A 12533-nucleotide genomic window follows, 5' to 3' on the forward strand; every position below is an offset into this window, starting at 1 on the left:
TAGCCGACCCGCCCGGGAGTGCGGTTCAGGGCAGTGACCCTGCGGCGTGGCCCCGCTTCTGAAGAAAGGGCTGTGTGTGCGCGCGCGCTTCAATATCAGTTCTTTAAAAAATATTTTTAAAATACAAAATCCGTATAATGAAAACGATGGATATTATAGTGGAGAAGGAAGTGGAGGAAAATAGCAGAACTGAGTGGCACCCTCCGCCGTGTCTGTTTTTGGCGAGCAAATATGGGTCACGGGCAGGGCTGGGAGCTGACACGAATACCAACAAGGGCCACTTTGTAGGCCGCTCTGTGCCCGCCGAGGTGTAAAGCCGGAGCGATGACACCATGACACCGGGCGCAGGGCACGGCTGCCTGGAGCGCCAGTGCCAGACCCTGGGTTTGAAGCTGACCTTGAGGTTTATTTCTGTTTTTTTTTTTTTAGTTTAGTTTAGTTTTTTGTTTTTTTTTTTTAAAAACAATGTATATTTTTCCCCCTGATTTTAAAATACCCAATTTTTATTTTTGAATATTTAAAATAAATAGGAAAGCACAAAGGAGAAAAAAATGCCGATTGCCCCACTATCCAGAAATAATTAATTCCTGTTCATATTTTGATGTATGTATTCAGGTTTCCCCCATATGCATATTTTATTGAAACAAAAATGGAATCACTATATCCAGGATAATTGAAAACATATACCCACACAATAACGCCTGCACATGAATGTTCATGGCAGCGTTGCTCATAACTGTCAAAAAGCAAACAATCCAAATATGTCCGTCAGCTGATGAATGGGTAAACAAAAGTGGTACAGTAATCCATGGGAACATTATTTGGCAATAAACGGGAACAAGGTATGATACATGTTAAAACATGGATGAATTTTGAAAATGCTATGTTAAAAAAAAAAAGTAAGAAAAAGAAAGTTATACTAAGAGGAAGAAGCCAGGCACACAGACCACATGCTATATGATTTCATTTGCATGAAATGTCCAGAACAGGCAAATCTACAGAGACAGAAAATAGCTTAGTGGTGGCAGGCTCTAGGGGTGTAGGAGGGGAGTGGGGAGTGACCGCTAAGGGGTTTCTTTTTGGAGTGATGAAATGTTCTGGAATTAGATCTGTGATAGTTGCACAACTCTGTGAATATACTAAAAGCTACTGAATTGTACACTGTAAAGAAGGTGATTTTAGAGTATGTGAGTTATATCTCCATAGAGCTTTTATTAAAAAAAACAAACATTGTAATCACACTGTAATATATTATGAACATTTCCCAAATATTCCCAATAACTACTCTTGTGCAACATTTTTATTTTTAATTATCCAAGTAATGCACATTCATTGTAAGAAAAATAATGCAGAAGAGTTAAAATTAGAGACGTATTCTTCCCCTGCCCAGCTTCAACACCTGCAGAGTGCCCACGTAAACGTTATTTTTGTCTCCTCCTCTTCTGTTCATAGAATCTTACGTTTACCTCAAGCCCACAGGCTGGTTTTTAATTTCCCCTTCCTCCATCTCTACTCTCATTCTTCTCTCCTGCACAGAAGCACTAATGAGTTTGTTATATGTTCTAAATTATGCAACTACCTGGGAAATATTTTTCAATTTTCAGAAGTGGTATAAGTCCTTTTTTTGCTCAATACTGTTTGAGGTCTCTGCATGTTCCTGAATGATAGTATTCATAGTAAACAAACACCACATTTAACTTATATGTTTCCCCAGTGGGGACACCTGGGCTGCCACCAAGTCTGTCACAATAAATGGTGGTTTAGGTGCTCCCTTAAGGACTTAAGCATATTTACCCTATGACATATACCCAGGCGGGGGGCATTATACAGGGTCAAATGGTGTATTCTTATTTAATGTAAATACAAATATTCTGCTTTCTGGAATGGATATGCCAGTTTATAGTCTCTCCTCTTCCCTTGTGGACAAGAATTTTCATCTCTTCACTTCCTTTACCAACATTGGGTAGCATCAAACTTTCTAATTTTTGCCAGTCTGATGGGTTTAAAGTAATATTTCATTATAGTTTTAGATTGTATTTCTCTTTGTTTCTGTAACTACTAGGAGTTGGATCATCTCTTCATATAATTGGTTGACATTAGGCCTCCTAAGAGAATTATCTTTTCATTATTTGTTCATTTTTCTTTTGGGTTTTCTGCCTTTTGCTTGTTGATCTGCAAGAACTCTTTGAATACTCTAGATATTAACTTCTTATCCTGAAAGATGTTACAGTCTCTCCTTCATTGTGTCATCTGTTAGCTTTGGTATATTTTGCTGAACAGAGCACTTAAATTAATGTAGTGACACCCATCTAGTATTTCCCTCCCATACTCCTAGGCTGTATAGGTATTTTCTAACATATTTTTCTTATTCACTTTCTAATTTTGCTTACTAGTATGAGTTGGTCTTTTTCAATACACATATCAACATATACACAATTTGCTATTTTTTAAAAATAGGATTGCCCTAACCAGTTTGGCTCAGCGAATAGAGCATTGGCCTGTGGACTCAAGGGTCTCAGGTTCGATTCCGGTCAAGGGCATGTACCTTGGTTGTGGGCACATCCCCAGTGGGGAGTGTGCAGGAGGCAGTTGATCAATGTTTCTCTCTCATCGGCGTTTCTACCTCTCTATCCCTCTCCCTTCCTCTCTGTAAAAAATCAATAAAATATATTAAAAAAAATAAAAATAAAAATAGGATAAAACAATTTGTATATTATTAGGTAACACTTTCATCCTCCAACAGAACATATGGACAGTCTCCTACATCTCTCTCTCTCTCTGCTTTTTTTAAATGGCTGCATAGTATTCTCTATTTTAAATGTACCTGAACTTATTTATAAATTTTCGTATTGATGAAAAATTGACAATAATCCAAAAAGTATTTGGTGCTTATTCAAGTGTTTTTAAAAAAGACATTTTTATTGATTTCACAAAGAAAGGGAGAGGGAGAGAGAGAGAGAAACATCAAATGATGAGAGAGAACCATTGATTGGCTGCCTCCTGTATTCCCTGACTGGGAATCAACTGTGACCCCCTGGTTCATAGGTCGATGCTCAACCACTGAGCCACGCCAGCCGGGCTCAAGTATTTTTTAGACTAGATTACCATAGGTAGAATTTCTGTTTCAGTGAATATATTTATTTAATTTTGACATATTGCCAAACTGCTCTCCAAAAGTGTAATTTTTATGTTCATTAACAGTGTTCAAACATGATTTCCCCCCTATTGGAATGAGGCTTATTCCTTTACTCCTTTAAAACATTAAATTTATTGAGGTAACATTAATTTTTTTCAGGGGTACAAGATTATAATTTAACATCCATTTATTCTATTGCAGGCTTCCCACCTGGTCTAGTTTCCTTTCATTACCATATATTTGACCTTGCTTATTCTCTTCCTCCTCCCCCCAAACATAGTTTTTAATGGAGACAGCATATAGCATAGGACTAAAAAGAGTCTGCTCTTGCATTAGAGAGACCTAGTTTGAATCTTGTCTCTGCTACTTATCTGTGTGACATTCTCAGTTTCCTCATCTATAAAAGGTGGTGCGAGTACCTGTGTGACAGGGCAGTGGGGAGAATGAAATAAACATTGATGTAGAGCCCTCATACAGTACCTGGCACCAATTCTCTACTCTGGGAAATTGATCAATATTGTTATTTATAATGTTATAATACGAGATACTACTACATTGAATTTGGAACATATCTTCACTATTTCCTTATCTGCTTTAGTTTTTATTCAATTGACAGCCTCAGATGGTCCTAGTTCAGTCCATTTCACCTTCTTCCTCTTCTTTTCAACCTTCTCAGCTTACAGTGGAAGAGAAGGGGACTCAGAAGATGTAATAATGTGCACCCCATGCCTGCCTGCTCTTCAGGCCACTCTAAACCTGGAGAGAAACTCACCATTGTTCCTCATCAGCCTTCTTAGGTTCCATTTTACTGTGTGGGTCAAAAGTAAGAGCAGAAAGCCCAGCTGGTGTGGCTCAGTGGTTGAGCATGGACCTATGAACCTAGGAGGTCACAGTTCAATTCCCAGTCAGGTCACATGCCCAGATTGTGGGCTTGATCCCCAGTGTGGGGTGTGCAGAAGGCAGCCAATGGGCGATTCTTGTCGTTGATGTTTTTATCTCTCTCTCCCTCTTCCTGCCTCTTTGAAATAAATAAAAACATATTTTAAAAAATGAGAGCTGGAAGAAGAACTGAGCAAACCTCCCAGAAAGAACAGAGAGGCCAGGTGCCCTCGTAATGACTCCTGCGATGACAGCAAACAGTCCTGCTAACAGGGAAGATTGAAAAGAGGTGGTTGTGAGGGGAGCGTGTCACAGAGGCAGGGAGTGAGGAAGGTGTGGGAGGGGAGGTATAGAAAACACAGGGTGAGGTGTCTAGACTTATTTTCCTCCGGCATTCTGAACTTTCCCTTCTCAATGGGAGCTGAGGTTCTTCCCCCCAAGTCCTTGTTACCTATCCCATAATTTGAAATTGCAAGGTTTGTCCCATAATTTGAAATTACAAGGTTTGAATGCCCAGAGGTCTTCTGTGGGGACTTTACTCTTCAGTAACAGCACAGAGTGGGAGGGCTGGTCTTTGGCACCCCTTCAAAGTGTCCTAATCATTATAATTTTCAAACTGGTTTGTTAGTAGGAATAATAAGTTCATTTTTTTTCCTTTTTCACAGAAGCAACTAAATTGTGTATTGGCATGCCTAGGTTTACAGAAAACATCTTAAAAACATAGTACTATAGAATAAAGATAGAATAATTAAATATTCCCTAATATGATACAAGGAGCTAAGATAATATTATAATAAATTCTCAGCTGGAGTTGCTTTGGGGCCCAGGGTTAATTTCACACCTTATTCTGGGAGAAGGTAAAAACCTTCAGTGCACCCCGATGCACAGGCTTTTTGTAGAATTTGTTTTCTTAATTAATAAGAAGCAGCTTTGTCCTTTAAATAATCATTTGCTTCTGTGCTGGCGACATATCTTGTTAAGGAATATATATTTTTTTGGTTAATGTAATAGGAGAGCCTGTGGGCTTGTTCGGTTGAAGTTGGTGTGGGGAGCCCAGGTTACTAGGTGGGTCCCTGTAAGGGCCAGAGACGCTCCATTAGCAGTCAGAGAATGTGTCTCTGACCCCAGGTCTATCCAGGCTTGCTCCCGGCATATTCAGGGGCATCATAGCATTGACTGAGGTAACTATGTGACCGTGCCACACAAATGCTGTTATCGACCATATTGATCATATGATTCTCTGTCGCGGGTGACGGTCAGCCGCAGGATGAACTTCCTGCTGTTGATGACAGGATAACTTAAAGCACGGCACACCTCTGAACTATGACTTTGGTGTTAAAAGAAAAAGGAGAGGGTGGGGGCATGATGCCCTGGCCGGGTGGCTCATTGGTGAAGCATCATCCCGAAAGGTTGTAGGTTGGATCCCCGGTCAGGGTACATACAGGAATCAACCAATGAATGCATAAATATTACAACGAATTGATATTTTCCTCTCTCTTCCTTCCTCTCTAAAATCATTCGATCAGTAAAACAATTTTAAAAGGGCATTATAATAGATATTGTATAGGTAATTGTATAGGTTACACAGTATACATGCTTGAGTTTCCTCTAGCTGCCTGCTAGTACTTCACACAAAGCGGTTCTTGAGCATGAGAGCAGGCTGTAGACCCTATTCAGACTGCCCAACCTCCACCAGGCTTCTGTGGGGAGCCCCTGTGGAGTGAGTGTGAAGTTGTGAAATGCATAAAACCTGGGCTATTTGTGGTGCTTTAAGGAGCACCGACTTCCATCCTGAGAGGCAAGGCTGTTGGAAATGCTGGCAGATTTGTTGTTTCTGTCTGTCAAAAAGGGCACCTCAGGAAAAGACAAGGCAGTATGTAGGACAGTAGGCTCGCCTTGGCCCGAAGTGCAGCCTAGCGTGGCAGGAGGCATGTGGCTGAAAGAGGGCATTTAAATGCCTTTTCAGCTCAGTGGAGCATAATGGCTTCTCACAGCGCAGGCCTGCAGTGACGTGGACCCTCTAAGTTTCCTCCTCCCCAACATCGAGATAAAGTGAAAGTAAACAGGCGCTTGGAAAATTACTCGTGTTCTTCCTCCGAAGGTGCATGAAAGGGGTGGCAGAAAATATGTTCCATCTCCTTTCTTTTTGGCATTGCCAGAACTCGCTGCGCCCCAGACCCCAGCTCCTAGGAAGTCTCTTCTCTAGCGCCCCCTTAGAGCACAAACTTATAATTGCTTTGTTGCTTATGGTTGCTCTAACCCGTATAGGCATCCGAAAAGGCTTTGTGATCCATCTTAATTTCCATTTCCATGAGAAAGATAATTTACTCCTGAACTGAAATGAGACATTTATTTGTCCCACTCTGTTCATCTCAGGCAGTTCTGTGATTTTCCTGAGAGGAATCAGGCACGTCCTATAGCGTTCGTCCTGCCTTCAAGTTTAAATACTATCAATATCTTTCTATTGGGGGAATATTATTTTGAATAGCGGTGATAAGCCGCCCGTAGAGAGGAGATAAGATTTTTATTTATTTTTTTTTACTTTGCAACAAGGTTTAAATGCAAACATCTTGATTTCTGGTTCTTGAAAATGAAATAAAGGCTGAAGTAAGAAAGACATTACAATGGTTAATACAAACTGCTGACTTCAGCGTGTGTCTCAACTTCTTTCATAACTGATTCACAAGGCCAGTTGGCATGCCCATTCCCTCTGGATCTGACTGCTCGGTGGATAGTGACGCTGGACATGCAGGGTTTCAAAGGCTGGAGCCCATGAAGAGAAAGGTTTGATAAGTTAGAATGTGAGCTCCGTGAGCAGAGGGAGGGGCTTTTTCACTGCTGTGTCCCAGGTGCAAAGAAGAAAGCCTGGCCCATGAATGCTCAGTAAGTATCAGCTGCATAACTGGGAGGGGAAGTGTTCTGCCCATGGGAACTAAGCCGTTCTCAAAACCACTTACCAATAACTGCCACAGAACATTTTGAGGTGAGCATTTCTTCACTTAAAAGGTGTTGGCACATTTAATTATTTTTTTGAGAAAACAACATGAATATAAGCATCTACATACATATAGGTGTATACATATTCCAAATTCAATTTTTTGTCTATTTAATAAAGGGTTATTTTCTAAATATTAAGCAACTGAAAATTATGACAAAGCATATATAGTTAGTTATGAGGACTATCATGCTGAGATGAATCAAATGGACCCTGCCTTCAAGATGCTCAAGATGAATCTAATCTATAATAATAAAAGGGTAATAAGCTAATTAGACCGATGTCCTTCCGCATGAAGCTGGGGCCAGAGGGAAGACAGCCTGGGTCCCGGGTGCCAGCGGGAGGCAGGAGGGAAGCCAGACCAGGTCCTGAGTGCCTGCAGGTGGCCAGAGGGAAGCCAGCTCGGGTCCTGGGTGTCAGAGGGAAGCCAGTGCTGGCAGCCAGGGGGAAGGAAGGCTTATTCTTGCATGAATTTCGTGCATCGGGCCTCTAGTCCTATATAATAAAAAGCTAATATGCAAATAGACTAGCCAACTAGCAGTGGGGTCTCTGAAGCTGGCTCGTAACCCGAACTGTAGCTCGCAACTCAAAGCAAAAAATCAGCCGAGAGACGGCCCGTATCTTGAAAAACTCGTTAGTCGTGACACTCGTAAGTCAAGGCCCCACTGTATTGGGGGCATTAACCAGCACTGGCGGGAAGCTGGACAGAGAAGGATCTGACTAAAACGGCTGTGAGGCAACTTAACTTTTCCATTCCAGGTGGAAACAAAGGCTACAAGAATCTTATTTAGGAGATGGCAGGGGTATTAAAAGAGACTTGAAAAACTGTAATGGAAAAGGCAGGTGGTTAATTAGACACAGGGCTGGGGGTGGGAGACTAGAAAGGAGGAAGAATAAAAAATAACCTCGGGTCCAAGTCTAAGTGACTGCGGAAATGAAAATTTTAACAGGAATAAGTGGCAGGAACAGCCACATTCATTGGGGATGGCGATGAGGGAGTGAGGTTGGATTTAAACAAGTCTTAGATACAGAGAAGACCGCCAGTTGGGGATGTCCAGCAGGTAGTTGAAAACCTGATAGTGATTATGTAGTAGTCTGAGCAACAGATTTTAAAAAAATGATGTATTTATTTGAATAGGTTATTCCACTGCCACTTTTGGTCAAGTGAAAATTAATTCTCCTTCCTACTGCTGATTGCCTATTTTCTCTCTCCAGAGGTAGCCACGGATTCTGGTTTCTTGAGAACGATTCTCAAGATATTCTGCATGTATATGTCCCTAGGAGAGTTTGCATTTTTGTTTTTTAAAAGCCAGAGAAGATTGTCTTTGAGACAGAAGGAAAAGAACAAGAAGAGGTAGAGATTAAAGAATTAAAAAGGAATTACTGAAGCAAGGTCTTAGAGAAGGTAAGACAGGACAGAATCAGTGGTGGGCTAGAAAGGGCAGGTCAATGGCAATAGCAATATCTCTTTTATTTATTTTTAATATATTTTTATTGATTTCAGAGAGGGAGAGGGAGAGATAGAAACATCAATGATGATAATTATTGATTGGCTGCTTCCTGCATGCCCCCTACTGGGGATTGAACTCACAACCTAGGCATGTGCCCTTGACGTGAATGGAACCTGGGACCCTTCAGTACATAGGCCGACGCTCTACTCACTCAGCAAAACCAGCCAGGGCTTGATTTCCATTTTAAATAGCTGGCCTACTTCTCCTCTACCTGGTGTGGCAGAGATGCATGTAGAGGTAATTGGGGGCTTTAGGAGGATGGCAGAAAAGATGTAAAATAGCCACTGTGGACACTAGAAAATATCATAGAACTGTCAGATCCAAAAATCAGAAAAGGTTTATTTTGATGATTTATAAAAGAAATATCACCACTGCAACCCAAAGCTATTTACAGATTTAAAAATAAATTTACAGAAATTATTCACATCATATTACATTAAGCAGTTTTATTAAAATGTAACAGGTAGTGTTGAACAGACATATAACATAAACCAAGTTCTAATCACATAAAAGCCATCAAAGTATGTTCAAAACCCATTGGAAGACGGTCTAGGAAAAAATGGAAATATGATTTCAAGAATCGGCAGGAAGATGATTTTCACCTTTACATTATAACTGGTCTCAGGAGACGTGGCCTTTAAAAGTCACTTAAACCTTAAACTGCAACCAGGGTCTTACATTTGGACAAATAGCTGGCGTAGCTCATAGAACACAGGACTTGGAATTTATAGTCTGATCTACTCAAAGGTAGTTTTAATCAAGGATGATGGTGTTAGTGGTTAACTGGGCATCACACTTTACTCTCGCAGGTTACATGCCAATCGATATTCCTGGGAGGGGAAAGTTTGAGGATTCTTCAGAGCCATAGCTGTGATCTCAATGCTCCTGCCTCCTCGGGGCTGTAGCTGCACCTTAACAGCCCCCAGGGGAGGAACACCATCCGGAGACTTGGCCCTGAGCCTGGGCTTGGCTGCCGCCTCTGATAAATGCTGGGCACTGTCCCTGAAGCCAGGAAGGGACTGTGTGGCAGCTGCCTGGGCATGCTTCCCTCAGCCCAGCTGCCGATCCGAATTAGAGAATGGCCGGCAGCGCCATGGAGATGCTCAAGTTTGAAAATTAAGTGTCAGGGATTGCCGATGACAAATAATTATGAAGAAAGTGGGTGAAAATAGGTGTTTACCAAGACCTGAGACTTATTAATCTAGTTTAATTAAGCAAAGGCATAGAAGAGTCCACTTCAGCTCATTCAGTAGAACTCCCCTACTTCATATTGCTGACTTGCAGCCAGGTATGTGACCCTTAAGTATGAATTCCAGCATATATGTTATTAATAATTAAAAATAGCTAATTTTGCTAATCTGGCCACTAATGACATTTCATGATTACAAGCCTTAAAAATTTAATACACATACAATTTTTTTCTTGTATATAGAATGCTTACATATTAAAATATCAAAGGCACTTTTAGGTTACTGATAAGCAAAAATACATGAGTAGAGACAGAATTATTTATTGGTTCCTTCAGTTTCTGTGTCCATGGTGATCATCGAGGGCCCAGTTTTGCACTTCACCTTTACCGAAGAGTGTGAAGAAAATGGCACCAAATACATTAATAGCAGCAGCGATCCAGAAAACAGTTTGCCATTCCCTAATAGTGTTCTGTAGAGAAAGAAAAAATGCACATGAAAATTTCTTGTTCACTTTATAACGCTAAACACACACTGCGCGCACACACACAGAGACACACACAGACACACACATAGACACAGACACACACAGACACACAGAGACACACACAGACACACAGAGACACACACATAGACACACACAGACACACACTGCGCGCACACACACATAGACACAGACACACACAGACACACACAACCCAGTAGAACTGGCAATGAGAAAGAAAAAGAAAAGGCAGTAGAAAGCTAGCATGAGGTCACTTACTCAAGAAAAAAGGAAAAATCTGAAGAAAGGAGCACTGTGGGGTTAAGTTATACTTATCTGAGATGAATGTATTTTGGTGAAAAAAATCTTAGAAATCCATCTTGAATTTTAGTAACTATTTAGATATGCCAACAGTGTTGCCACCCTAGAGGAGTCAGCCAATAATTACATCATATGCCAGGAAGAAATGTTTAAGACAGCTTCTTAGGATTCCTAAGACCAAGCTTCTCTGTGTCATTAATGGGATACAATAACACCTTAGTGTTATTTGGAGACAGTGAGTAACTTAAAATCAATCAATTGTACCAGAAATCTCACATAGCTCCTAGTTGGCTTTTTTTTTAAAATATATTTTATTGATTTTTTACAGAGAGGAAGGGAGAGAGATAGAGAGTTAGAAACATCGATGAGAGAGAAACATCGATCAGCCGCCTCCTGCACATCTCCCACTGGAGATGTGCCCGCAACCCAGGTATATGCCCTTGACCGGAATCGAACCCGGGACCTTTCAGTCCGCAGGCCGATGCTCTATCCACTGAGCCAAACCGGTTTCGGCCCTAGTTGGCTTTTTAACAAAAATTTCACCAGTTTTTAGAGAATGCTGTTTTGTTTGTAACAAAAATGAATCTTAGCCAAGCTGGTGTGCCTCTGCGTTTGAGTGTTGACCCAGGAACCAAGAGGTTGCTGGTTTGATTCCCGGTCAGGGCACATGTTTGGGTTGCAGGCTCGATCCCCAGTAGGGAGTGAGGCAGCTGATTCAACAAATAGTACATGTGACAAAAATCCATCAGTATCTATCAATGTTTCTATTTCTCTATCTCTCTCAAAGGGTCAATAAAAAACATATAAAAAAAACCCACCCCCAAACCTGAATCTCAGACACACTTTGACTTTTAATTATTTATATATACTCTGATTCATTCCACAAAGTTTTTGAGGCAGTACAGTAAATTTCATTGTAAGCAATTTTAATTTTAAAGCAAATGTGGTTTTACTTTTAAAAGATATCACTAAACTAATGCGTTAGTAACTTATCCAAAATCCAGTTCAGTTCCCATTTTACAAACATTCAAGACTTTAATTCAGGAGTCCATATTTCCCTAGCATAAGCGCTGGGAGTATCAATAAGTGAAAGTAACATGTGGTAGTGTGTTGTCACAATGATCTATGTTGAACATTTCTGACATGTCCACATGGAGACACAGAATTTTAGGAAAAAAAAACAAAACACTTACCCAACATATCTTTCCGTTATGTGAGAACACAGTAACAAGGGGCACTGATTCATTTAAGTAAGGAATTGGTGGGAACAGAGTATAGGAGCATTGCCTATGGTGAACACATAGATGTCTGAAATAGTCTATTTGGTAATGAAAAAGTTTGCATATTCTAAAAGTGTTAATTCGATTACAGAGACAAAACAGAGAAAACTAAGTCTCTTTTAGAAGTTTAAGTCAGCTTCTCGAAGAATATATTTTACCAGTTCATTAGATTTTTTTAAAAATAGGAAACTGGAGTTAGAAAGGGCCTTTGAGATCATTTATTTTGATTTCACACACAATGGAGGAACCCTTTTATTTATTTATTTAAATTTTTAAAAATAAATCTTTATTGTTCAGATTATTACAGTTGTTCCTCCCCCCCCACCATAGCTCCTCTCCACCCAGTTCCCACCCCGCCCTGCCCTTACCCCCCGCCCCACTGTCCTCGTCCATAGGTGTATGATTTTTGTCCAGTCTCTTCCCGCACCCCCACACCCCCTTTCCCCGAGAATTGTCAGTCCACTCCCTTTCTATGCCCCTGATTCTATTATATTCACCCGTTAATTCTGTTCATCAGATTATTTATTCACTTGATTTTTAGATTCACTTGTTGGTAGATGTGTATTTGTTGTTCATAATTTGTATCTTTACTTTTTTCTTCGTCTTCTTCCTCTTCTTAAAGGATACCTTTCAGCATTTCATATAATACTGGTTTGGTGGTGATGAACTCCTTTAGCTTCTCCTTATCTGTGAAGCTCTTTATCTGACCTTCAATTCTGAATGATAGCTTTGCTGGATAA

General features: G+C 40.5%; 1 protein-coding gene across 4 annotated transcripts in view; it reads right to left on the reverse strand.

Annotated features, from left to right (window-relative positions):
* Positions 1 to 8947: 8947 nt before the first annotated feature.
* The window catches only part of SLC17A5 (solute carrier family 17 (acidic sugar transporter), member 5), a 52855-nt gene continuing 49269 nt past the window's right edge, over positions 8948 to 12533 (reverse strand). For all 4 annotated transcript variants that reach the window (XM_015569427.1, XM_015569428.1, XM_015569426.1 and 1 more), the window contains one exon: positions 8948 to 10180. In XM_015569427.1, coding sequence (XP_015424913.1) covers positions 10043 to 10180 — 138 coding nt within the window. In that variant the 3' untranslated portion in view covers positions 8948 to 10042. The remainder of the gene's footprint in view (positions 10181 to 12533) is intronic.

Source organism: Myotis davidii, unplaced genomic scaffold, assembly GCF_000327345.1.
Source record: "Myotis davidii unplaced genomic scaffold, ASM32734v1 scaffold104, whole genome shotgun sequence".
In the NCBI taxonomy this organism is placed as follows: Eukaryota; Metazoa; Chordata; class Mammalia; order Chiroptera; family Vespertilionidae; genus Myotis; species Myotis davidii.